Consider the following 27,874-nt stretch of genomic DNA (forward strand, 5'->3'; position numbering starts at 1 on the left):
AAATGTGGCTGAAGGACGAAACAATGGGACGAAGTAAAGAGGCACTTATCAAACTCCAGCAGGGAGGAGAAAGCTCTCAAACTCTGGCTTGTTGTTATTGTATCTCCACAAAACAACTGAAGACTCTGTGTTTCAGCATTACTGCATGAGCACCTACCACTCAACAAAACTTGGCCATCAGGAATCCTTAGCCTGATATCCTAAACACAAACTACTCAACCTCACACTTAACATGAATTTCTTATTACCTCACATTGAGGCCCTTGCTATTACTGTATGAATATTTGGTAGTAATGCCTACAGGCTACATGTTACCTTGGTCTCTCATGTTTCAGAAATGAATGCAGTCCTGATACAGGTGAACATTCTCACTCATACAAAATATGTGTGTTATATTTTCTAATAAACAGGGCTCTTTGTCATTGTCAGCATGTAACAAATATGAGAGTTCTGTCAAACAAAAAGAAGCCACAAGAAACTTGCAGTGATGGAAGTAGCCTGGGGTACAATACCTGTAGACAACGGCCTTCAGAGGCCAGACAGTGGATGCAAATAGGGTTCTACGATTATAATTGAATCCATTAACCTCCCCCAACCATCTGGTATGCAAATTACTTAATAACAAATGTCACTTTCATACTTTCATACTGTGGCTGATTTTTTAAGGTCTTGTGACCTTCACAATGTGCCAGTTCAAGATTTAATGGAATATTAGGAACTTTGTAGAAAGAGTCAGCTGCACACGTAACAGACAAAGATCAAGATCGGGACTTAATAATCAGGTGCACAAGTAACCGACAGTTGCACTGCACATTGAAATGGATTGAAAGCAATCTGATCGGTGTGTTTATTTTCTGAAAAAAATAGTCCTCTGCTACAACTGCAAACACTCTTTTATTCGAGTATATTTAATAAAACTCTAATGTTTTACTATTTCGTGAAAGACACGAGGCTGGGACGCCAGACATCACTAATGATGACTACAAGCCAACGTGAGGCGCCCTGATGACCCCCGAGAAGAGCTCGAGATGTTGTGGTTGCCAGACTGAAGAGAGTAAACAGGAGCTAATGTCAAGCTCTAATAGATCTCTTATGGCATTCGGGATATTTTACATCTTACCCTGTGAGTGTGTGCTATGTGCTTTTCACATTGGTTTTACAAGTGGAAATGATACTGTCTGCGGTCACGTCTTAAGACATCCTGTCATTTAAAGTTATGTACATTGAATACCGCTTGTGTTATACACAGGAATTCTTTGCGTTAGACCGTGTCGTCTCCTCACTGTTAACCGATTGGATGGTGATGCCCATCGCGTTTTACAGGCAGATATGTTGCCCAATGGGCATCTACTTGCGATTCAGAACTGGGGTAAATTCCTTTTCCTGCACGGATAATCGATGATGGATAGTGACTCTACCTCCGCCCACAGTATAAAGCTCCTCTCCTCCTCCTCCTCCTCGGGCATTACAAAGTGAGCGGTGTAAGAACCAAGACCAGCTGCCGGTGTCGGTAGGATTCTCTCCCTGCAATCAGACGTCAATTCGGCGCTAAACTGAAGATGGAAGAAATGGAAGAGGAGCTCAAATGCCCCGTTTGCGGGTCTTTTTTCCGCGAGCCGATTATCCTGCCGTGTTCCCATAACATATGTCTGGCGTGCGCTCGTAACATACTGGTACAGACCCCAGACGCCGAATCTCCGCAGAGCAGCCGCGCCTCCGGTTCTGGGGTGTCTGACTACGACTATCTGGACCTGGACAAGATGAGCTTATACAGTGAATCGGACAGCGGATATGGTTCTTACGGTGGCTTCGCTAGTGCCCCGACCACCCCTTGCCAGAAGTCCCCGAACGGGGTGCGTGTTTTCCCACCCGCCGTCCCCCCTCAGCCTCAGCACCACCTGCTCCCTCATCCCGGCGTCCTGCCCCCGATCCCCCGCAACTCCTGCATCACTTGTCCTCAGTGCCATCGGAGCCTCACCTTGGACGACCGGGGTCTGCGTGGTTTTCCTAAAAACCGGGTACTGGAGGGGGTGGTCGACCGGTACCAGCAGAGCAAAGCAGCCGCTCTCAAGTGCCAGCTGTGCGAGAAGAGCCCGCGCGAGGCTACGGTAATGTGCGAACAATGCGACGTGTTCTACTGCGACCCGTGCCGTCTCCGCTGTCATCCACCTCGTGGCCCGCTGGCCAAACATCGGCTCGTGCCTCCCGCGCAGGGCCGAATCAGTCGCCGCACGAGCCCTCGAAAGACCTCAACCTGCACGGAGCACGAGCTCGAAAACCTGAGCATGTACTGTGTGCAGTGCAAAACTCCCGTGTGTTACCAGTGTCTGGAGGAGGGCAAACACTCCACACACGAGGTGAAGGCTCTCGGGGCTATGTGGAAACTGCACAAGGTGAGGAGAACCAGGTGAAAATCGTTCAATGGGAGTAGGTGTAGCACAATCATCATTGCTGTTGTTAGGTGGAAGCGTTGTTGTAACCATACTCGGTATTTTAAGACTTGTCCTTGGGGAGCCGTTTGTTGGTGTGGTTAACCATTTCATGTGCATTCCATTAACAACTATCTTGGAGTGATTCAGCATAACAACATTAATCATAATTAAGAAGTCCATGTTCAAGGGATGATTTACTCTGAAAAGCAAATATATGTTCTTATCACTGTACTGTCATGGTCCTTCAGACTGCAAAACCTTTGCTGAATCTTAAAGGTTTGTTACTGTTGCAAAACTATACTTAATAACTAAATTGTCATTAGCAGTATTACTTGTACTGGTGATACAGTATTGTTAACAGACTATCCATCTGTTTAAAGGCTGCTTATCCCAGACTGGGTTCTTGTGTACTCACATAGGAATTAATTGAACTCTGCTAGGGTTAATCAGGGGTGATTTTATAGAATCCTTCATCCCCATCAAGAACCCATCTCAGATCCCCGAGAGCCCTTTCTTTTTGAGTGTGATTATTAGTCATTTGTCACGGTGACGCTGTTCAGACAATCTGCGTTTAATAACTTGTGACAGGAACGTGGTGGCGGAGAGCAGGGGCGGTAGGGCGGTTCGTGTTGAAATTCAGACCACGGGCAAAGTGGAGCGGGCTGTGATTCAGGCCAAACACGACCCAGTGGAGAAGAGTGCATCTCCAACGATAGCAGATAACGACCCACACATCTCTCATCCAGTAACAGCGTGTGGCCTGTGACTCTTCAAGTATACGTCAAAGAACTGGCTACATTCGGACAGTTTTTTTTAACCCCACTGAAGGAGCGATGCTGGATGTGTGTCCTGTTTTAGCAGTAAAGTTCTTGTATTTTAAATGGTTTAGAGGTAGCTTTGAAAGCAGGTCATTACTAAGGGGCTGTTCTACCTGTTTCTTAGGGAAGAGAGTCTCCATGGCAATATTAAAGGGATGTCTGTTTGTTTTTTGTCTCCATGGTAATGGTAAAGGGATGAGTTTTTGGCCATAAGTTTTTTTTTCTACTATGTGTGTGTGCATCCACACGTGTGTCTGTGTGTGGGTGTGTATATGGGCATGTATTTGTGTGTAAGAGAGAGAAAGAATTGAGTGACTCTGCCATGCAGTTAGTGGGCCTCTCCATAACTCACTACGCAAAGAAAGCACCAGTCCTTGGGCAGGATCTCTCTTTCTACTGCACTAATGCTCTATTACCTCTTCATTCTGCCTCTTTCTGATGAACACACTTTGTCTGAAAGCTCTGAGCTCATCAGTGAGCAGTTGCAGTGTTTGTCTGAAAGTGAACACTACTATCTCTGTATAAAATGGGAGAACACATGCTTCTCTGGTCTGTCTGATTGTACAATGCTATTTTGAGATGGCGTAGCTGAAGAAACCCCAATCTTCATAGAGCAGATTAAATGTGCGTGTGGGTGTATGGGCAGTGCGTCTGGTGATTCCTTTCTCTTTAGCCTAGTGTGACAATGTGTAGGAGTTGAAGAGAACAGATTTAGAAGCCCTGCAGTATTACCTGCCCACGTACACACGGATACGCTGCAGCATGTCACTGCATGTGCACGAGTGTGCTCGCTCGCGTGTGTGTTGAAGCCTTTGGCTAGGCCAAAACCGCCCCTGGAGAAAGGACCAGCGCTTTCACTCAGTGTGCATGCTGTGCTATGTGTGTAGTTTCCTTATTGTGGTGTGGGTAGAGCATGGGTCAGTGTAAGGAATGTATATGTCCTGGGAAGGTCGGACCATCAGTGTAAGACACAGACTCTGATGTCACTGAGTTACACAGCTGTTACTCTGTGTAATTTGTGTGTATATGTAAGTATGCATGTCTGTGTGTGAGTGGGTACTCTTGCATCCTGTAATTTCTCGAGGGACAATGGAATGCTTTGTCTGTGGGGCTTGTTGTCGTGGTAATGTATTAGATTCCCATGGCCACTGTAGGCTGAGGCCAATGTAAAGTTGGTGGGGATATTTACAGGTCTAATTAGGGTATTTGTGAAGGTGAATCATGTGTATTTTACTGAAATGACCTTAATCGTGTTACATTCAGAAGGAAAATCTAATTGTCACTGGGGATCAAACTGCTAATTGTTAGTATTTTGCATTTGAAATATTTCCAGGACAAACAGATAAAACATAACATTCCTGAAAGTAGATCTTTGTGAGAAATGTGACTTTTGCATTGTACCAAGAAAGCACTCTGGGAAAGGAGGCATTAGGCAAATAAAACTCGGATTGAAGACATGGTGTTTGGTTAATAGGAATGATACATGGCTGTTTTTAAATGGCACGATGGCGGTCTAACCCAGCGGTCAGTGACGGCACGCAGTGATTGAAGCCTTCTTCTCTCTCGTTTTGACCATGGTATAGCAAGACCAAAGGGAAGGAAGAATACTTCATAGCAGATTTCAGTTTTGCAGGCTCTCTAAAGTCAGGCACAATGCTGTAGCTGTTTATTCCCTTACATGTAGGTAAACCTAAAACCTGTAGCAGCAAGTGCTTTGTTCAGTACTGCAGTGGTGACGGTTACATCTATGTGTGTGTGTGTGTGTGTGTGTGTGTGTGTGTGTGTGTGTGTGTGTGTTAGTCTCATTGTTAGTGTAGAATGAGTAGAGTAGAATGTGGCACTGCTGGGTTACTGGGGCTCTATTACCCCACTGTTCTATCTGAGCCCAAATACACCTGTGTTATTCATCAACTCCAGGCTCTTCTGATGCCGTTTTTATGTTATTGCTTAATACTAAATTTAGTGGTTCACTGAAGCACTTGTGTATCTTTCATTTCATTAATTGTAAAAGGTGTTTCCTTTTTGCCAAACAAACCTAAGTGAATGTGTGTTCTTCAGTTTCAAGGGCTTTTGTTTTTGACAAACTGCAGGACTCTGATCCATGGTTGGCATTCCTCCCAGAAAGCAACACTCTCTGACACAACCCTGTTTTTATACTATTGGACTTTAATATTAACCTCCACACTAGAACCAGTTATCTGGTTACTGAACATATCTGACAGTGGTGAGTGTGTTTGCGTGTGTGTTTATGCACATTGCTACTATTGTTCCTAACAGAATTGACATTTGCACTGCCAATACTAATATCCGATTCTTTTTCAGAGTTAATGAGCACATTTACCTCCTGGTTCAGCCCCTGTGGTGAGAATGAAGCAGTTGCACTGTTAATTATACATAGTAGAAACATTTCGAGGGAGCCTAAAATAAGAAATATATTTTCAATGAGTATTTTATACATGGAGATAACACATCTAGGTCATAAGTATTTACATGCGTGCTAAATCATAACAGTGGCTGTAATTACAGTGTGTTATTATAGTGTGTTACAGTGTGTTAGTATGTTAATATAGCGTGTTACAGTGAAGTTCTAGTGCAAACCTTTCTTTAACCTGTGGAATACCTGTTAATTTATGGCCAATTCTGTCAATGCCATGCACACACACACACACACACACACACACACACACACACACACACACATGCGCACACTCATACATACATACTAACATATGGACACGCACTCTCCCCCTATCATCTGTGCTGTGTAGTGGTGTTGTGTTTCTCTGTTCCTTTGTGACTGATGAGCATCCGGTGCATGACGCCGCACATAAACACTGTATGACCTGCTCCTCGTTACCCTTAACACTTGCCTCGCTTGTCACCAAGTCCTGTTTTCCCAGGTTCTTTTCTGCTGTGCCTATTCCTAACGTGCCTTTCATGGCAGTGCATGTATTCTAGGTTAGATGAGGACTGTTCATAACTGCTGCAGAATAATCAGGTCAAATTTGAGCAGTACAGAGAGACAGAAAAAGCAGAGATGGGGGAAGACAAAGGAAAATATAGCACACTCATCAGCCCGGTGGAAATGGCTAGAGAGCTGCTCTATCTATTCATGTGCCTTTTGCCTTTTCCAGTCCTGTCACTCTTTCTACTTTGTGACATTGCTCTGCTGGGACAACTCTCATCTGCAGAATCACTGCAGAGCCAGGAGCAGCCTTCTCACTGCGGTGGTCAGGATACACACACACACACACACACACACACACACACACACACACATATGCACATATATAAAGCTGGACTCGTATCCTCTTCATCGATCTTATCTTTAATATATTTTCTGAGAGAAGGTAAAGAGGTCTAATGAGCAGCTAGAACAAACTAATGTGAAAATTCCCAAACTATCACTCAGTTTCTACTGCCACCATGATTACTCACTGCTGAAGCAGACTGGGTTGAGTGTGTGGGGGTTTGTGATTGCATTGGTAAAATTGGTAGAATTAGCTATGAAAGTATGAAAATATTCTACAAGTTAAAGAAAAGCACTGGAACTCATTATTTGGATGTAAGATATTCTAATCAGTGTAGAGAGCAGTATTTTTGCAGAAGTGTATGTTGTTAGGGTATGTGAGTATAGTATAATGTATAGTATAAGTAAGTTGAGCTTGTGATCAGTGTGGAACAGTTATATATTTCATCTTCTGTCTATGTGGAACCCTTTCATAGAACCAATTATAATTCATATTTGTGACAACATGGGTATTATTCAAGAGTAAATTGATTAAGCAAAGTACTGTGGAAGGGTAGAAACATTAAAACCTGTGTTTGCCTGACATTCCTGCACCATGCTTTTTTAAGGTATAGCCATGTAGTATGAACATGAGTCACCATACCACTGCATACGCCTACCTTCTTAGTCCAAAATAGTTTACATGTAACTTGCAGTGTACAAAAATAGTAGTGTACTACAGAACATTACCAAAGAAACAGGATGTGCTAGATTTTGATTCTGAGTGATCATGGAAGCATCTAGAACCTCACAAGCACATCCTGCATGCTCTGCTAGGGAGCTTACGCTTTAAAAGAGGCCGGCACACATGGCCCTCTAATTCTCAACAGATTGTAGTTTTGCTGTGGCCTCAGGCCTACATATGCCACTGCCAGGGGCCTGCCAGGGCAACCCTGCGGTCCAAAGGGGACACGTCTCACAATGAACAGATGAGACATGTCAATAACCCAGCACTGTATAAGAGGAATCAGTATAATCACAACATACAGTGTTGGCCAGAATTTAGTTATCCTGGTCTACGGATCTTGGTACACTGAAATATTAAAAAGTAATATAAAAGTAAAAGTAATATATTTTGTGTGCTGTACAGTGTAGTTCTTTAAACCATAAGATTCAACTAATAAGCCAGAAGTTGTGATCCCCAGGAAGTGCTGAGGAAAGTCTGGTGTGCTCTACAGGCTGCGGTGTCAGGAGCTCAAGGGAGGCTGGAGAGGCTGAAGGAGGCAGAGGCAGGTGTGCATGTGCAGAGCAGCCTCGTAGCCCGCACCTTCAGACACGCTCGCAAAACAGGCCGACAACGTAGAAGAAAAAGGAAAATGCACACTCATGATCCAGGGGACATGCGAACTAGGTCAATACACAGTAACATCAGAGATGAAAAGAGGTAGAAAGAGTAGGAGAGCTATTAGGAAATTGGTACTAAGAGTTGGACTAGATCTGGAACACCTGTACTGGAGCTGTTGCAACGTTACATTTACCATAGACAGAAAATCTGACGAGAGATCTTCTGATGTAGAACAAGCAAATCATGATCAGAGCCTTCCAAGGCGAACACCCTGTGATGAACGCCAGCAGGGACAGGGTCCATGTGGCAGTCCCACACTTCTTTTAGATGAGCTGCACTGGGAGTGTGTGTGCCGTGTTGACTCGGACGGCGAAAGCGCGGTGGACTGTAAATTGTTTAGAGCCAAGGTGATGCGTGGTGTATTTGCATACGACTAGAAGCCTGAACAGCTCTGACGGTGTCTGCCGTCCTTCCGCTTGTTCGTCACGCACAGCTGAAAAAGGAAAGGATCATAATGAAGTGAGCTTAATTACCCTGTGGAGCACTGTGTATGCACACGGTGTTCAACATTTCTCTCGGTTTCGTAAGCTGTGCTCCTAAGTATTGACACGCCTCCCACACCCAAATGGAATCAATTAGATGTGATGACACCATGTCTCCTGCGTCCTCCTCCAATGGCCATCGTTTTATTAGTCAGCGACAACCATCTCATCTTCAAACAAGGATAGAGTCATCCCCTCTTCCTTCTCTCAGAACACAGATACTGAACTCAACACACACACACACACACACACACACACACACACTCACAACTCTTTACATGAATGACATACATTAATCATGATGCAGGGTGCTGTGGCAGGACCAGGTCACAGGTCACAGATCACAGGGTCATGTCATGATAGGCAGCATGTGCTTTGATATTGACATGACTTGATGATTTGGTGGTAATCAGTCAGTCAAAGCATTTTCAGGTCATGTCTGTAGTATGACGTGGGTCTGATGCCCATGAAGGATGGATAGCTTCTTCAGCGGTCAACTAGCTGGCTGGAAGACAAACAACATTTGCACACCGATCAGAAGCCAGTTTAAATCAATTACCTTTCACCATATGAAGATGTAGTGGTTAAGTACACTGACACGCCGGGCCCAGCTGGGAGACCGTGCTCCTCTAGGCCGTCCCCTCTCTCCACCATCTCCCTGTGTCTCTCTTCCATAGCCTTACGCTCTGGTCCTTTTAGAGGTCAGGTTTTCAAGTGCTCATGAAGTCCTCCGCTGTTTATGCTAGTATAGCTTGCTGGGTAATGGTGTGGAATATTTGACCGTACTTCACTATGTAGACTGCTGTGCAGTATTGGCCAGTATCCCAACAAAGGGATGATTCAGTCTTTCACATGCTGTTTACATAATGAGCTAATGAAATCAATGATAATAAAAACCTATCATTCCTGAACTCTCACCTCTCTGCAGGGGTCACTGCGTAAGTGTATGTTTGTGCATGTCCGTGTGAGATGAACTGTGATAGTGATGTGAGATTTTTTTATTTTTTGCTGGTTGACATGGCAACATGGGTGAGATGTTTGTATTGCACTCCTGCAGCTCGCCATGCTAAGGAAACGCAGGGTCAGTGTAGTCACACTTGGTCTGTTTCCTGTTCACTCGCCCACGGTTACAGGCACTGCCACCGGCTGCAGAGAGAGGGCCATACTCAAGCCCTGTAGACAGCAACAGATTTTTCTAATCTCTCTCTCTCTCGCTCTCTCGCTCTATCTCTCTGTTTCTCTCTCTAGGGGCAGCTCTCACAGGCTCTAAACGTTCTGTCTGATCGTGCTACGGAAGCAAAAGAGTTTCTCGTGCAGCTCAGAAATATGGTGCAACACATACAGGTATTGTTCATGCACACGCATGCACGTATGCATGATAGTAATAAGTTAAAAATATGTGATGGGATGCAGGAGAGGAAACATGGGGAAAGGGAAATGGGAAATGAAATGGGAAAGAGGTGTGAGCAGTGGGGAAGCCTGCAGTTTCATCATACATATGCATGCTGGCTGCCCTTGACCTACCTGAAGTACTAGTCTACTGAAGTACTGGTCTAATAGTTGTATTGTGTGTGTGTGTGTGTGTGTGTGTGTGTGTGTGTGTGTGTGTGTGTGTGTGTGTCTGTGTGTGTCTGTGTGTGTGTGTGTGTGTGTGTGTGTCTGTGTCTGTGTCTGTGTCTGTGTCTGTGTCTGTGTGTGTCTCTCTCTCTATGTGTGTGTGTGTGTGTGTGTGTGTGTGTGTCTCTCTATGTGTGTGTGTGTGTGTGTGTGTGTGTGTTTCTCAGGAGAATGGAGTTGAATTTGAAGCATGTTTGGTGGCTCAGTGCGACGCTCTGATTGATGCTCTAAATCGCAGAAAAGCTCAACTGCTGGCCAGAGTCAATAAAGAACATGAACACAAACTCAAGGTAAATACACGTATGCACACACATACACTCATATGCACGCACACGCATACATGCATACACACATATGCACACACACGCATACATGCAAACACCGACATGCAATGGGTGGTTAGTGTTAGAACTTATTGTGTGGTTTTTAACAAGGTATAAGTTTGTTTAGTAGTGTTGTCCTATAAGACGTGTTATGATGTTGTATGCTTAATTGTCCTGAATGTTACATTTAGCTGTAGGCATTCACAGGTTTATTTCCAGGTATGGCTGTGCTGTGTTGGGTTGTGTTGTCTTGCACCATACTGTGCTGTACTGTGTTTGTACAGTTTGCTGCTTTGCTTAACTGTGCGGTGTAGTGCTATTCTGTGCTGTGTGATTTATGGCTGTGCTGTGATTGTCGTGCTTAGATTACTCTGACCTGCTGTTCTTTGGCAGAACCCTATTCAAGCCTTCTCCTTCCTCTGGTCTCCATGGAACCACTGATCTGTGTTGCTATGGTTACCAGAATGTTAGGTCTCTAGAATTGTGTAGTGGTTCAAGTGAGAGCAGATACCCACGCAAACACTCTCACACTCATAGACACATGCATATTCACGCACACACACACACACACACAAATATAAACATACAGCTTATTTGTGTTGCCATTTATATTAAAATACATGATTTCCATTATTTATCTTAGAATAGATATTACTAGACACTTAGAAACTATTTTCAGCAGGAAGCATATAAGTGTTCTCAGCCGTGCACACACGTACACAAGGAAAACACACATGCTGCTTGCTCATAGAGGATGCAGAGAGCCTTTCCTGTTGTTGCTTAGCAACACTGCCTCAGCACCAGTGATGGCAGGGAGACTCTTCTATTCAAGCCTCTAGGCAGAAACAAAGATTTATCTAAACGATTTATCTAAAGTGTGTCACAAAGTGTTTAACATCTGCCGCTTCTCTTCCTAATCCTTTTCTCTTCTGTTTTTCTTACCCTATCCCACATTTTCTTACATCTATCTATCTATCTATCTATCTATCTATCTATCTATCTATCTATCTATCTATCTATCTATCTATCTATCTATCCATCTATCTATCAGGTGGTGCGTGATCAGATATCTCACTGTACAGTGAAGTTAAGACAGACCACAGGGTTGATGGAGTACTGCCTGGAGGTCATCAAAGAAAACGACCCCAGCGGCTTCCTGCAGGTCACTTCGCCAATGTCTGCTTCCACAACATTAGTGCTATTAGTGTTGCATTAGTATTAGTTGCTATTAGGCTACTATGCCATTTGTATAATCAAAGTGTTAGAAAGCACACCACTGTAGTTCACGTTGCTGTCTTAGAACCGTATTGTGAGTCGTAAATATGGAACAGTAATAAAAATGGATTTACATAAAATAAATCACCATTAGGGTTTCTCACCAATGATGTTATTCAAATTTGATACTGCTTGACCAAACAGCAGTATGTTCTAATGTGTGTGTGTGTGTGTGTAGATCTCTGATGCACTGATTCGCAGAGTGCATATGACGGAGGGCCAGTGGGGTAAAGGCACCCTCACACCACGTATGACCAGCGACTTTGACCTGACCCTGGACAGTGGACCACTACTGCAGACCATCCACCAGCTTGATTTTGTTCAGATGAAGGGTAAGACCCAGTGTACGAATACTGTGTGTGTGTGTGTGTATGTGTGTGTGTGTGTGTGTGTGTGTGTGTGCTTGCTGATAAATACGAGTGTGCATGTGTGCATTTAGGCATGGGCTTGTGGGTGTTACTCTGCATATGCATCCTTTTACTTCCTTATTCATTTGCACATGTAGTGCTGGATTGATGTGTGAGTGTGTGTGTATGTGTACATAAGCTGGTATTTTTGTGTGTGTGTGTGTGTGTGTGTGTGTGTGTGTGTGTGTGTGTGTGTGTGTGCGCGTATGCATCCTTTTACCTCCTTATTCATTTGCGCATGTAGTGCCACATTGATAATTGTTTGTGTGCTTGCATGTGTGTGTGTGTGTGTGTGTGTGTGTGTGTGTGTGTGTGTGTGTGTGTGTGTGTGTGTGTGTGTGTGTGTGCATGTGTGGGTGGAGGGGCGTGTGTGTGTGTGTGTGTGTGTGTGTGCATGCATGTCTTACCCTACTGGTGTTTACACATGTGTAGTCCTGGTGCTGTACTGATGCGCTGCTCCTGCATGTATGTATCAGTCCCAGCAGCCCCGATCCTGCAGCTGGAGGAGTGTTGCAGCCAGACCAACAGTGCCACTCTGTCGTGGAAGCAGCCTCCCCTCTCCACCATCGCAGTGGACGGCTACATCCTGGAGCTGGATGATGGCGGCGGAGGCCAATTCAGAGTGAGTGTTGCTCACATGCACACAGAAACATCCATATCTATACAAGCACATTGTCACACACATTCGTGTGTGTTTGTGAGCATGCACACAAACACACACATTCACCTACACAATTTCCCACCAGCTTAATAGAGTTCTCGCTATTAGAAGCGCTCTCACTGGTTTAGACTCATATTATTTCTGTGTGACATGATGCATGTTTGATCCCTTTTACTAAAGAATGCTATTTATACACTTCTTAATAGGCTGCTAGGCTGCTACAGATACTTACAAACACACACAGACTCACACAGGCACTCTAAACAGGCCATGCGTCTTTTTTAGGCACCCAGGTTCTTGTGTTCTCATTTCTGCTCCAATTTTTCAAAGAGTGATGAAGCCAGGCTCTGTTCTGTAGGGCTGTGGTTTCTCGTGAAACATGATTCAGTAGAACGGCGAGAGCAGTGCCCCTCACAGGGGTAGCTACAGTGTGAAGCCCAGCGTGTGTGTGGACAAACGCATGCTCACGACACCATGCACTCCACAGGAAGTGTACGTCGGCACGGAGACGATCTGCACGGTGGACGGGCTTCACTTCAACAGCACGTACAAATCACGCGTGAAAGCCTTCAACGCCAGCGGGGTGGGGCAGTACAGCAAAACACTCGTCATGCAGACCTCTGAGAGTGAGTGCCGTCACGTGTGCCGCTGCACACGCACCCACGTCGCCCTTTCGTATGCTTGCCTCTTGATAAATAGGGAAGCTGGATGAGGTTCAGGCTTCAGTGGCTAAGCTTTTGCTGAAGCAGCGTGTGGCAAGAACTCTAAAGCATCATGCTGAAATCACAGGGTCACAGGATGAAGCTTTTAACCGTCTTGGTACTGCCGAGGCTGTCCGCATAAACTGTGCAAAATAGTTTAAACAGCAGATTAAACCTGCTGTTATTAAACCATTATGACTGCTTTGTCTAAAAACTACTACATATGAATGAACGACATCAGAAAGTTCAAGTATCACTTTTATAGATCAGATCCTCTGTTCACCACTTAACCATTTATAAGAAAAGTGAACCTTTAATTTTCAAATATATTATATTATAGATGTTTAGCATGTTGTGTTATTAAGACAGCATGTTCATAAAGCTTGGAACACTGTTGTGTGACTGAACAGGCTGAAGTCACTGAGCAGATCCAGCTTCCCTGATCCTGCTTTACTTCCTTCTCTCCCATCATCCCCCTTTCTATCACTCTGTCTTTCTTTTTTGTTTCTCACTCTCACCGCCCCATCACTTACCCCCACCCTCTCTCTCTCTCTCTCTCACCTCAGCTGGACTTCCCCCATGTGATATTAAAACTCTAGCTGCAGGTATGGATGGCTCTCTTAACACAATCCTCTTCATTCTCTTTCTTATCGTTTTTACCTCCATATTCGCTTGGACCCCCTGACTTCCTCTTTGAGTTGCCATTTTGCTAGTGTTTGCTAGATGTGTTCTGTATGTTTGTATGGATGTGACTGGATAGGAGTGTGTTCCTTACTGGCACTTGTCATGTAGACCCATAATTACTTATTAAGTACACATCTCGGGTAAGTGACTAGAATATAATATGTTGGTTTGTGTCTGTCTCTTTCTGTAGTTGCCTGGTTCACATTTGACTCAGCATCTGCCCATCCTGACATCATACTGTCCAATGACAACCTGACAGTCACATGTAGTAGTTATGATGACCGTGTAGTCATGGGAAACACAGCTTTCTCTCGCGGTGTACACTACTGGGAGATCATCATCGACCGCTACGACAACCACCCAGACCCGGCGTTCGGGATCGCCCGGGGTGATGTGTTGAAGGACGTGATGCTGGGGAAGGATGACAAAGCTTGGGCCATGTACGTGGACAACAACCGCTCCTGGTTCATGCACAACAACTCCCACACCAACAGGTAAGCATGGCAACACAAGCCTGTCAATCTGCCAGACTGGGTCCCAGTTCTCACATGACGGAAAACATCTAGTCTGAGATCTTTCTTTCTTTCTCTCTCTCTCTCTCTCTCTCTCTCTCTCTCTCTCACACACACACAGGACTGATGGAGGAATAAGTAATGGTGCGACCGTGGGTGTGCTGTTGGATTTCACGCGTGGTATCCTGTTGTTTCTTATCAACGATGAGCAGCAGGGTCCTGTTGCCTTTGACACTCTGGAGGGCCTTTACTACCCCGCCATCAGCCTCAACCGCAACGTTCAGGTAACAGCGTGCCTCTCCAACCCAGGTGTGCCACCACCACCGGCATGCTGTCACAACCCTGGACCTGGGACATTGAGGCAGTTCAAATACAAATACAACTCAAATACACATTCAGCTATTGTGGCTCGTCCTGGCAGCAGCATAGATAATTGCAAAAGCATTAAGTGTTACTGTTGGACTGTTACTGTTACTGGTTGGGTGTCCTTTAATAAAACAAATGTAAAAAAAAAAAAAAAACTTAAACACTTCAATGTTAATGAATAAGTCTAATGTTTACCAGAAATGAGCATTGCCTTAGCGTTCCTTTTCTAAGGAATCCTTTCTGCTGTGTGTTTTATGCAGGTGACTCTTCACACGGGACTGCCAATTCCAGATTTCTACACGCCAGGAGAGTCAGAGCCTTCAGGCTCCGTCTGTTAAAGATGGACACAATTATGAACTCAATGAACCACACACAGACACACAAACACATACACACACACATACAGCCATACTGGAAGGATAAGACAAAGTACTAGTCAGTCTCCAGCAGTTTGTGTGGAGTGCTGGGTTGAGGGTTGAGGTCTTAACATGATTTACTGAGTTGAACAACTATTTACTACTTAAGATCTGTGACATTTATATTATATTCATACTTTATACATGCTCTGTCTAATTATGGCTAGCAAGAGGAACCAGAAAGGGGGATATTTGTTGTTCACGCTGCCCTATTGTAAAATTACAGGAAATATTTCAAGTCAGAGGTGGCCCAGTGCAAATGTTTGTATCACCTCTAGTGGATGATGGGAGATGTGCTCTGGTTTGTGCTGTGCATGTTGTGATAACAGCATGGTAGACGGCTTGCACTATTGGCAAGCCCCCCTCTTACTAACCGTCTCCAGCCTACCACAGCATTCCGCGAGTGCAGCCAAAGACACGCCTCCTAACCATTCTTCCTTCTCCTCCACTCTTCTACTCCACTTAATGATTGGTCACTTTAACTGACAAAGTACAATATGCTTCTTACGGAACAGCCCAAATGACCAATCACAAAACAGACTGGTATCCAGACAAGTTACATTAAACATATTATAATTCCTATTATTATTATTATTACAGTCTTGTCGGTGCTAATGTGTATAGATGTGTGTCTCTGTTTCTTTCAGCAACAGAGTCCAGGCAGATTTTGTACTTTTATTCATAATCAAGTATTCTCTTGAGATAAATTATGAATATGTAAAGAACATAGGATTAAGCCTTCATGATTTTTAAATAGAGTTTACCATAATAAGTTTATATGGTTGGTTAAGTTCAGTATAATCTGTTACGCATGTGAGGGCAACTGAAGGGTGTCTGTATGGATTTTTTTTTTCTTTTTTTTTGGAGAAAGATGAGAAATTTGAGGATATTTGGCTGTTACACACTATTTACTCACTAAATGCACACAACTGAGCTCTGCTTTAACTCGACAAATGTTTTACCTGTTGTAGCTTTGAAAATCAGAAGACAAGACTTGGAGTATAAGCTCTAACTCCACTGTGCCCTCATTGTAGATGCTGGTTATGTTAGAAATAGTCTACTGCATACTGGACTGCATACTGGACGCTGGTATGCAGTACAGTATTCAGTATGCAACAGACTCAAACCATAATGTTAGTTCATGTGAACGTACAAAGGTTCTGTCTACTTGGGAAACGTTTTTCCACCACTGTTGCATGACAGGATGCAGTACATGAAGATAGCACTTATTTTGATTGCATATGGCATACTGATTTGGGGCCCAGTCAGTACACAAGTAGTATGTAGTAGAGTATTTTTAACACAGACATTATTGAACACTACCCTGCTGAATCATTCCATTGAGATTATTGAGGAGGATAATGAAGATTGACAGCAATCAAGAAAAGCTCACACTCATTCACACACACTTGCACACTTTGCCCTTGCAGAATCTGGTCAACACACAGAGAAAAAAACAGAATTCACATGCACACACACATATACACACAAATAAATGTGCAGCAATCCCATCAGCCTTACATAACTTAGTGTGCATACATACACACAAAAGGAATGTCCCATACTCTCTCTTTCTCATTCTCTCTTACTCTCTCTCTCTCTCTCTCTCTCTCTCTCTATGTCTCTCTCTCTCTCTCTCTCTCTCTATGTCTCTCCCTCTCTCTCTCTCTCTCTATGTGTCTGTGTTTCTCTCTGTTCCTTGTTTGCCTACAAGCTGTACAGGCAAATCGCTAAAGTTTATTGAAAAACTGGTGCTGCTTCTATTTATAAGTCTGAAAATTACAGTAGAATATATAGATTATATATTTGTGTTATTAACTGCAATATATAACAGCACAGCTGTAAACCCAAAAGTGAAAAAAACGAATTCACAAACAGGCAATATGTTTTCTGTTCTAGAAGTGTCAGGAGACTTCGAGCGGCTATCAGTCACTCTACATGGGCTGGTCTGGTTCTTGTGCTTTTTGTACTATGTGATATGGGGCCGTGTTTGCATAAACAGACATGGGTAGCTGCTTGTACACACACTGAACTTGTACCATTGGTACAAGTACGTTCATTGGACTGATGAACTACAGCTTGGTTATGTGAAGTGCAAAAATGCCTATAACTGGACAACAGTGTGCCAGACTGGTTAGTTGTCTGTAAGGAAGGGGATTGTCAGTGGTGGAAGGTATCTTTATTTTCGTTATTATAAACCCCTAATGTGAATAAAAGTTGTATTATTATTATTATTATTACTATTATTATTATTATTATTGCTGCTGTTTATTGCCTATTATGTACTGGCGCATTGTGTATTCTGTAACCGTATGGTATATTAAATAAATTGGTTGAGTGGTATAAATGTGTCGCTTTTAAGAGCGCTGAGCACGAAGACTAACCTGTACTTTACCTACAATAACCAATAAGGGGGAGGGAGTGAGGCCCAGCCCCGCCCCGCCCCAGCCCCGCCCCGCCCCAGCCCCAGCCCCGCCCCTTTACTTAAATGAAAGCGTTAAAGTTCATGCCACCGTTGTACTTTCTGCTGTACACACTGAAGGAGGCTCCCAACTACCTGCAGCATGGCCACTCCGCTCACTGACCAGGAGAAACGGAAACAGATAAGCATACGGGGAATTGTCGGGGTAGAGAATGTCGCGGAGTTGAAAAAAGGCTTTAATCGCCACTTGCATTTTACTTTAGTGAAAGACAGAAATGTTGCCACGCCGCGAGATTATTACTTCGCCCTTGCTCACACGGTGAGGGATCATCTTGTTGGTCGTTGGATCAGGACGCAACAGTTTTATTATGAAACGGACCCAAAGGTGAGTCCGATGCTAGAGCAACCCTGGATTCAAATGTAATCAGTTTTGTTTGTCAAAGATCAGGACTCCAAAAGTTATATCTTCTTGTGTGTTGCGTTAAATGACTCAAAATTATGATTTTAATATTACCTTAAAAGAGTTTGGTCGTTCTCTTACAGCTGTCTTGAACTTACATGTGCAACATAGACCTGCTGATAAGGCCACTCCTCCATCACTATTTGCCAGTCCGAAGTATAATAATGATGAGACCCAACCCACAACTTTGTAAATTCTCTGCTCAAAATAACCTAATTTACTTTGATCTGTCAAAGTAGCTATTATAGACTTGAACATCAGAATGCAGTACAGCTGTCTGCCAGGGACTGAGAACAACTTTCCCCCATTTACCTCCACTCTGGGTGTTACGAATCAAATAATAAAACCAAATGATCATTGAATATGAACATGAGTTTATATTTACTCACAACTGTAATGGCCCATTTCATATCATTCCATTGCATTTCATACATTTACCTGTGTTTTTCAGCGTGTGTATTACCTTTCCCTTGAGTTTTATATGGGGAGAGCTCTACAGAACACAATGATCAGTTTAGGACTTCAGAATGCCTGTGATGAGGCCATCTATCAAGTGAGTGTGCTGTCTGTGTGAGTGTTTATGAGAGAGACACAGAGAGAGATCGGTTTGCTTGTTCCTGAGTACGTGATGTGTTTGCTGCTGCTCTCTGATCCAAAAAGGGATAAGCTGCTAACTCTCTCTTTCTGTCTCTCTCTCTCTCTCTCTCTCTCTCTCTCTCTCTCTCTCTCTCTCTCTCTCTCTCTCTCTCTCTCTCTCTCTCTCTCTCTCTCTCTCTCTCTCTCTCTCTCTCTCTCTCTCTCTCTCTCTCTCTCTAGTTGGGCTTGGATATGGAGGATTTGGAGGATATGGAGATGGATGCTGGGTTGGGAAATGGAGGACTGGGTAGACTGGCAGGTATCTTTCCCCATCTCTCTCTCTCTCTCTCTCTTCCCCCCTCTCCCTCTATTTCTCCCTCTCCCACTCTCTCTTCCTCTCTCCTGCTCTACTTTCTCAGTCTCTCATGCTCTTCGTTTTCACTGGCCACATTCAGAAGCTTCCTTGTTCTAGGGTTTGTGTGTTCAAGTGTAAATTTGATACTTGATATTTCTACATTTTAGTAAATGTACAAATTATACAGCCTACAAAATCTGGTGTGTGTGTGTGTGTGTGTGTCTCCAAAATACATGTCTGTAGCATGTTTTCTGGACTCCATGGCAACACTGGGCTTGGCTGCTTATGGTTATGGAATCCGCTATGAGTATGGAATCTTCAATCAGAAAATCAAAGATGGCTGGCAGGTATTGATGGCTGTCTGGTTTCAGACCTGCTGGCCCTGCTGACCCTCACTGTTCTATTTGAGCTGTTACAGATCTGTTTATACTGCCCTTTAACCTGTTAACCTCTGTTTAGTCATTTCACACATCCTCACACACAGTTCACATGCGTATATCCACACACTGCAGCTGTGTCTACAATACAAAGCAGCTATTACAAAGCTAACACAAAGCAGCTATTTTTAATTTCCATTAGAGGCAAATATCTCACCACCCACCCAGAACACACACACACACACATACACACACTGTCCCTTATAGGCTGTCCCTCAGTTCCAAAGGTCAGTGGTCCATTGGAAATGACTTTGTAGAACCGTCTATTTTAGTTTAAGTTAATTTTTAATTTGCTAGCTTTGTTTTCTGCAACTTTGCCTCAGCCTTGAATACACAGTCACTAGCAATGATGCTTGCATGTTTGTGTGTCTGTGTGTGTGTGTGGCTTTATCTAGTAGTATGTGGGTGTATATAGGTCAGAAGTTTAACCACTGAGTGCACAGGGTTCATGCAGCTGATATCAGTGAACCAATACTAATGACAGGCTTGAATTTTTGTGGTGGTTGTTTTTGAGTTATATGCTACAGGGTCAGAGTGTGTGTGTGTTCTTGTTCATTTTCTAGTGATCCTCTTAGTGCAAACATACACTTTTTGAACTTTAACCAGTATGCTCCAGTTATGCTCCTGTCAATCAACCTGTGGTGATATGGGGAAAAAAGTTATCAATATTTAATTAATCAAATAATACACTTGCAAGCCAATGTTCATGTTGGTTAACAATGTTATCCTAAGGTGCTTTCAGCAACCAGACATTAACTGAATCAGTAAAAAAATGTGAAGTACATAACAAAACAATAAGTAAACAAAGTGATTTGTAAGATTACAACTATAATTCCACAGATGTACACTAACCGTGAAATATTTCCTTTTTTTCTCTTCTTAGTGGGATTTGTTAATGCACCTGTTGTGAATCATTTCAGCTGCATATAGGTCTCTGCTCTGCTCTTGTCCACTGAGGTGGAGGAGGCTGATGATTGGCTGAGGTATGGGAATCCATGGGAGAAGGCCCGCCCTGAATACATGCTTCCGGTGCACTTCTATGGACGAGTGGAAGAGACTGAGGAGGGACCCAGATGGGTTGATACCCAGGTACCAGCACTTCACAAGCAACGGCTACACTGATTCCAACTGTACACAATGGAAGGTATCTGAGAAGTGTGTGTGTGTGTGTGTGTGTGTGTGTGTGTGTGTGTGTGTGTGTGTGTGTGTGTGTGTGTGTGTGTGTGTGTGTGTGTGTGTGTGTGTGTGTGTGTGTGTGTGTGTGTGTGTGTGTGTGTGTGTGATTTCTGTCTTGAGGTTGTACTGGCTATGCCCTATGACACTCCCATTCCTGGCTACATGAACAATACTGTGAACACCATGAGACTGTGGTCTGCACGTGCTCCTAATGACTTCAACCTCAGAGACTGTAGGTGACAGATCAAGTACATTTTAGGATACGATTGCATGTTTATGTTTCATGGCTTCTAAACAAATTCAAGTGCGTGTGTAGCTTGGAACGAATTGCATGAGAATGTGGTATGCTTTCATTTTTATTCTTGTTCTATCCCCAGTCAATGTTGGTGATTACATTCAGGCTGTTCTGGACAGAAACCTGGCTGAGAACATCTCCCGGGTGCTTTACCCCAATGATAATGTGAGTTCTGCTTTAACTGACTGCTGTTCACTTCTTCAAACAGCCCTGTGTGTAGTTAAATGTTTGCTAGATATAAAAACCCATTTTGCTTGTGTTTTGGCTTTTGGTCCTTCCTAAATTAAAGTGCAGAGATTTAACAAAATCTTTAAGACGTACATCATTAAACCTTTGAGGATAAAAACTGAAAGAGGATCTTGATTCGTACCACGTTTAACTCAAGCTGAGCTGTGACCTTGAGAACTAACTTCGCACAAAGTATTACATTTGTAGTTCTATGTTGTGGATGTTGTAGTTTTTTGAAGGTAAGGAGCTGCGACTAAAGCAGGAGTACTTTGTGGTGGCAGCGACTCTGCAGGACGTGATTCGACGCTTCAAGACTTCAAAGAAGAACAGCGCCACCCTCTTATCTTTTGACAGCTTCCCAGATAAGGTATGTGAAGGCTCCCCTACTTCTCCTACACTCTGCAAACCTCTTGTGTGCTTGGATCAAACTGTATTCCACATATATTCCACATTCCACTGTGCAGTTTGCGATGTGTTGAAGCGGTGCGTGCATGTGTGTCAGGTGGCCATCCAACTGAACGACACCCATCCTGCTATGGCCATCCCTGAGCTCATGAGGATCTTTGTAGACATTGAGAAGCTGGAGTGGGACACGGTGAGAGATACATGCCCATCCAGTTGGGAGGGAAAGACACGAAGGAGCTGGTGAAGGCAGACGCACTCGACCGCTGTGCATGTGAACACACAGATGTGGGAAAACCTCCATCTCCTCATTAGTTAGCAGCCCTGTGTCTGAGGAAGAAGCAGTCAAATCCTACTGCCTACATTTCATTGTGTGTGTGTGTGTGTGTGTGTGTGTGTGTGTGTGTGTGTGTGTGTGTGTGTGTGTGTGTGTGTGTGTGTGCGGATATAGGCATGGGATCTCACGAGGCGCACGTTTGCATACACCAATCACACTGTGCTACCTGAGGCACTGGAGCGCTGGCCTGTTCAACTGATGGAGACGCTTCTACCACGTCACCTACAGATCATATACCAGATCAACCTGATCCATCTGAATGTAAGTGTGAGTGTGTGTGTGTGTGTGTGTGTGTGTGTGTGTGTGTGTGTGTGTACACACACATATATACATTCATATTTAATATGAAACCCGATTGTGTTCATATGTGTAGCATATAGCATCCTTGTTCCCGGGGGATATGGGTCGTGTGCGCAGGATGTCTCTGGTGGAGGAGGAGTGGGGGAGGAGAGTCAACATGGCTCACCTCTGCATCGTAGGCTCACACGCCGTTAATGGTGTCGCCCAGATCCACTCCAATATCATCAAAACTGACGTGTGAGTCATGCACACACACTCAAAACAAACACACGCATACACAGCCCCTCAGGCTCCTTATTAGAAAAGTCATCAGTGTCTTTTGTCGTGTGTGGGCAAACACTCTTGACAAATTTCTCAAAACAGATATGAATGTCGCCTCATAGCTGTGTGCATCACAGTTACATTCATCTCATCTGTCTCAGTCTCACATGCACAGGTCTCAGTCTCACATGCACAGGTCTCAGTCTCACATGCACAGGTCTCAGTCTCACGTGCACCGCTCTCAGTCTCACGTGCACCGCTCTCAGTCTCACGTGCACCGCTCTCAGTCTCACGTGCACCGCTCTCAGTCTCACGTGCACAGGTCTCAGTCTCACGTGCACAGGTTGGCATTTTCCCTGCAGATTTCAAGACTTCAGCGAGCTGGAACCAGAAAAGTTCCAGAATAAGACTAATGGAATCACACCGAGGCGCTGGCTGCTCCTCTGTAACCCAGGCCTGGCAGATCTGATTGCAGAGGTAACACACACACACACACACACACTGTCACAACACAAAACTAGAACATGGTGTCTTTCTCTTAATTAAAATACACATACACTTTCGAATGCTGAAACATTAAATGCTGTGCTGACAGTTACTGTTTTCTAATTGTGTGTGTGTGTGTGTGTGTGTGTGTGTGTGTGTGTGTGTGTGTGTGTGTGTGTGTGTGTGTGTGTGTGTGTGTGTGTGTGTGTGTGTAGGCAATTGGAGAGGACTATGTGAAAGACCTGACACAGTTACAGAAGTTAAATGATCTGGTGGATGTTGATGCATTCATCAGAGATGTGGCTAAAGTTAAACAGGTTAGTACGCACACAAGCACATTCACAGGAGAGTGAATGTCTGCTATTGACTTTGAGCTCTTACTGAATGTGCCTGCTTGAGTACAAATGTTGTATAACTAGTTGAATACATGGGCTGCTGTTATTGTCTGTGGAAACAAAAGGCATTGAGAGAGTAAGGCTGTGTACAGTGTACAATATACAATATAATGGCATTATATTGTGAACACACTCTTACTGATGCAGTCAGGGCTGTATCGGTATTATGAACAGAATTATTTACCCATTGTAAAACCAATGCGTTTAAGTTCAATGTGTAAAACGTCCAGCAGGTAGCACCTCAAAAAAGTGGCTTTAGGAAAATCAACGCTTTCGCTTTCGTTTAGTTTCATTTAACTTTCAAAATGTAACACTAACATTTGGGTAAATGTGGGAGGGGAATCTTCATTTCATTTAAAATATAATTGCAAATGTTTCAAAATCTGTAATAATAATATTTTTTTCCTGATAGATTATAAGCGATTAGCTGTATTCATTAATTATTTTATTTACTTTAATGTTTATTACTATTAATAATAATAGTAATTTTGATATTACCTTATTAAAAATAATTTTGATAAGAATGTTATGGGTATCATGTTTTATTGTTTTGTAATGCCTGTATGTTAATACATATTGTATCATGAAGACAATGGCGATACTTAGCCTAGTGTAGCCTGAAAAAAAAAAGAATAATTAAGTGAACTTGTGTATGCATTAATTAATTAATTAATTAATTCCTATTATGAATACTTTCATTTATGTTTATTCATTCTGATTTTGAGTTTAGGACAATAAGCTCAAGTTTGCTCATTATCTGGAGAAAGAGTACCATGTGAAGATTAATCCAGCGTCCATATTTGATGTTCACGTCAAGAGGATTCATGAGTACAAACGGCAGCTCCTTAACTGCCTTCACGTCATCACAATGTACAACCGTATGTGTGCATGCGCACACATGCACAAACACAGTCTTCTCACTCTGCCTCCACCGTGCACAACATGTAGTGCATGTCCTGACTCCCCAGCTAGCTGTGCATAACCTCATGCTCACTTGTCAGTGTTCTCACAGAGTACCCAAGTGTGAATGATCGTATTCAAGGAGAGACTCTGAAAGCTGTGATGATGTCCTCCTTCCTCACAGGCATCAAGACCAACCCAGCAGCACCATTTGTCCCACGCACTGTCATTATAGGCGGCAAGGTATAACACACACACACACACACACACAAGATGCACGTACCGCTACACACACTTTGTGTCTCTCTCCCTCTCCACTCTTAGTTTATGCGTGTGTGTGTGTGTAGGCTGCTCCGGGATATCACATGGCTAAGATGATCATCAAACTCGTCACCTCCGTTGCTGATGTCGTCAATAACGACCCCATTATTGGCAAAAAGCTCAAAGTCATTTTCCTGGAGAACTACAGAGTGTCTCTTGCTGAGAAAGGTGAAACTCTCACACTGTGCGCTTACCTCACCTACTGTCCTACGGGTACAGATTGTGGATTTGTAGGACCATAGGCATATAGTTGTTATATTTGGTGCTCGCCTTCTTTTTCATAAGTGTGTGTGTGTGTGTGTTTATTTATTCACGTGTGTGCACTGGCACTCAGTGATACCTGCTACAGACCTATCTGAGCAGATCTCCACCGCAGGCACAGAGGCATCTGGTACAGGGAACATGAAGTTCATGCTGAATGGTGCTCTGACCATCGGCACCATGGATGGGGCCAACGTGGAGATGGCAGAGGAGGCTGGGGATGAGAACCTCTTCATCTTTGGCATGAGTGTGGAAGAAGTGCTGGCTTTGGACCAGGAGGGGTAGGGAGAGAAAAGAGGGCATTGGAAGAGGCAGAGGGTAAACGTATGAACTCATTCTAAGTGTGTTTGCTGTTCTTTTTGTAGCTATGATGCAATGCAGTACTACACAACAATCCCAGAGCTGAAACAAGTCATTGACCAGATTAAAAGTGGCTTCTTCTCCCCCAAACACCCAGAGCTGTTCAATGACATCGTGGACATGCTGTTCAACCATGACCGGTAAGTTATTTATAAACGTTCCTCTCGCGCTCTCTTGCATGCACATGTGCACATTTGAAATTTTACTCCACACATACATATCATGCGTACTGCTCTGAAGTTATTAACCATTTATTTATTAACTTGGTTTAATTGTCTTTCAGTTTTAAGGTGTTTGCTGACTATGAGTCCTATGTCAAGTGCCAGGAGCGAGTCAGCACTCTGTATCAGGTAAAGCACCGTCTTCATACTCACTCAGACACGCATGTAAGAGCAGATGTTGGAATCTTCTTTAATGTGTCTTGCTCCATGAAGCTCAACGCTTTAATGCCGAGCTTACACATGTGTTGTCTTTAACTATTGTGCTTCAGGATCAAAGGCAGTGGACTCAAATGGTGATTAAGAACATCGCTGCTTCTGGAAAATTCTCCAGTGACCGCACTATCACAGACTATGCCACGCAGATCTGGGGGGTGGAGCCAACTGACCTGAAGATCCCGCCTCCCAGTGAGCCACGTGAAGCTATTGAGGAAACTGCACGTGCCCTTCGCAGAATCTGAGCACACACGTTAGCATGTTACAGACTGTTGGGCAGGTTAGGATGTAGCACACAGTAATACTTTAATGTCTTCAAAGTAATATTCACCCACTGGTGCAACATATCAAGTACCTGCAGATAACTCAAAACTGACTAGTTAGAGACTTCATATGATGATCTGAAACAGTGAATCCATATTTGCTGATGCATTGTTCCAAGTTCTACAGGTGTAGAAAGAGTTAAACAGTTTTTCTGAATGTTTTTCGCAGTGCAGTATTCCAGGAAAATGTGTGTTCCTGTCTTTACCAGTGTCACCTCTTGAAATGGATGCTCAATCTTCTCTGGTTGCTCTGGACCAAACGGATTGGTCCACCAGTCAACAAAGCATTATGTGAATCCGTTTCTGATTAAGTGACGACTGCATAATGACTAAAGTGACGCTTTAAGTTTAGTGACCTATCCTGACTTCAGACCAGCATGCTCTGCTGCTTTGAAACCTCTAACCAGTAAGTGATATATGAGACATGGGAATGTAGTTGCATTTCCTTGTGTCGCACCAGTTCCTGCACACGCCACACATTCTCCTGCTGCCAACAGACAACGAGGAAGTTACCCAATACGGCTTTAGTGCTTCACCGCAACACATTGTACCACTGTAGACCGCAAGTAATAAAACACAGTGAGACTGCAGCAGTCACTGTCACACACCTCCATGGTTGCTACTGTGATACACATGGTGCATTGTGACTCAGTTCATCCAGTCCTACTGAAGATTACAGTCCAGCATCACTGCGCACCAACCCTCTGCGCTGCCTGGAACACGCATTAAAGCCTCTTCTGTGGCATCCTAAATATATTCTGAAGGTCACTTTTATGATGGGACTTGTGGGACTGCCAAAAGGGTGATTTTAAACGCAATATCATTGCATGTGGTAATGTAATATTCCAAACAATAGTTAAATGAAAATGAATGAAATGTAGCTGGTTAAATGTACTTGTCCATCTCAATAAAGGAGAATGAGTCAATGCAGGGATGGGTCTTCAAGCTGGATTAGCAGTCTTTGACCTCAGCCACAGGACAGCCCCCCGTACCTGCCCCTGAACATCTGGACTTTGAAGCGAGTGACTAGCTCTGGACTCATTTTGCCCTTCAAATTAATTAGTTAGATATTGAAGATTTCTCTGCACCATTATATGAAAATGTCAGGTATGAGCAATTTGCTCAAAATACAGATGAACCAGGAAAAAATGCTGTTCAGCCTGACATGCAAAATGGAGTATGACATATTCAATTTGAACATTTCAGCATCTTTTAGAAATACTGTGCAAAGGTTTTGAGTTTAAGGCTTCACTTCCCATATACATTGAAAATACACGATACAAACATGGAAGTGGCCTGATGAAAGGTTCTAATGCTCTGAAATGTATTTGCCAGGAGACTTGGGAGCTCTGGGCTAGTGCAGGATTCAGCAGTGTAGCCAAGAGGGGGGCATTAGCTGATAGTGACGATCTGTGCCAGCCTGCCAGAACTGTGGGAGTGGAAACAAACCCTGATCTAGTTCAGCCCGACAAGTTCCAAAAGCCTATAAATACAGTAGTTCCAACAATCAAGTGTATAAGTGCGGGTGGTCGGTAAAAGGTGGTTGGACAACTTAAATGGGAAACTGGAGGGAGACGGTTATTCTTTAGCAGTCTGTCTTTATGTTTTGTTACAACTTCATGGTCTACCTTCTTCTCTTCTCTAGTTTTTCTCCTTGTTTTACACTACTTCCTCCTTTCAAAATAACAGCATGAAACATTGTACAAAACTATGTACATCAGCTGCTCAAATTTACATCGAAAAACAAAGCAAAAAATAAAACAATCACGTTTATGTTCGGCCTGTGGTTGCAATCACATAATGTTGGCTTCTTCGTG

The 27,874-nt window shown here is 43.6% G+C and overlaps 2 protein-coding genes across 4 annotated transcripts; both read left to right on the forward strand.

The window, feature by feature from the left end:
- The first annotated feature begins 1,447 nt into the window (after nt 1-1,447).
- On the forward strand, nt 1,448-17,632 carry trim9 (tripartite motif containing 9). 2 transcript variants are annotated; one of them, XM_076974692.1, is made up of 11 exons: nt 1,448-2,393; nt 9,615-9,710; nt 10,151-10,273; nt 11,358-11,468; nt 11,760-11,913; nt 12,465-12,610; nt 13,137-13,275; nt 13,917-13,955; nt 14,225-14,528; nt 14,668-14,830; nt 15,173-17,632. In XM_076974692.1, exons 1-11 carry the CDS (start codon nt 1,560-1,562, stop codon nt 15,248-15,250), a joined length of 2,187 nt encoding a protein of 728 aa, XP_076830807.1. In that variant the 5' UTR covers nt 1,448-1,559; the 3' UTR covers nt 15,251-17,632. The 2 variants fall into 2 exon arrangements, with proteins under 2 accessions (XP_076830807.1, XP_076830808.1); XM_076974693.1 differs by lacking the exon at nt 13,917-13,955 and having other exon boundaries at nt 1,450-2,393; nt 15,173-17,631.
- Nucleotides 17,633-17,846: 214 nt separating this feature from the next.
- pygl (phosphorylase, glycogen, liver) lies at nt 17,847-27,786 on the forward strand. 2 transcript variants are annotated; one of them, XM_076974691.1, is made up of 21 exons: nt 17,847-18,135; nt 18,662-18,763; nt 19,027-19,105; nt 19,385-19,488; nt 20,536-20,667; nt 20,875-20,986; nt 21,132-21,214; nt 21,507-21,644; nt 21,780-21,872; nt 22,131-22,277; nt 22,390-22,553; nt 22,940-23,054; nt 23,279-23,380; nt 24,189-24,336; nt 24,543-24,601; nt 24,706-24,847; nt 25,014-25,221; nt 25,306-25,440; nt 25,584-25,650; nt 25,791-26,014; nt 26,267-27,786. In XM_076974691.1, the coding sequence occupies exons 1-20, from the start codon at nt 17,893-17,895 to the stop codon at nt 25,977-25,979; spliced, it is 2,562 nt and encodes an 853-aa protein (XP_076830806.1). In that variant the 5' UTR covers nt 17,847-17,892; the 3' UTR covers nt 25,980-26,014; nt 26,267-27,786. The 2 variants fall into 2 exon arrangements, with proteins under 2 accessions (XP_076830806.1, XP_076830805.1); XM_076974690.1 differs by having other exon boundaries at nt 25,791-27,786.
- The last annotated feature ends 88 nt before the right edge of the window (nt 27,787-27,874 follow it).

Source organism: Brachyhypopomus gauderio, chromosome 15, assembly GCF_052324685.1.
Source record: "Brachyhypopomus gauderio isolate BG-103 chromosome 15, BGAUD_0.2, whole genome shotgun sequence".
NCBI lineage: Eukaryota > Metazoa > Chordata > Actinopteri > Gymnotiformes > Hypopomidae > Brachyhypopomus > Brachyhypopomus gauderio.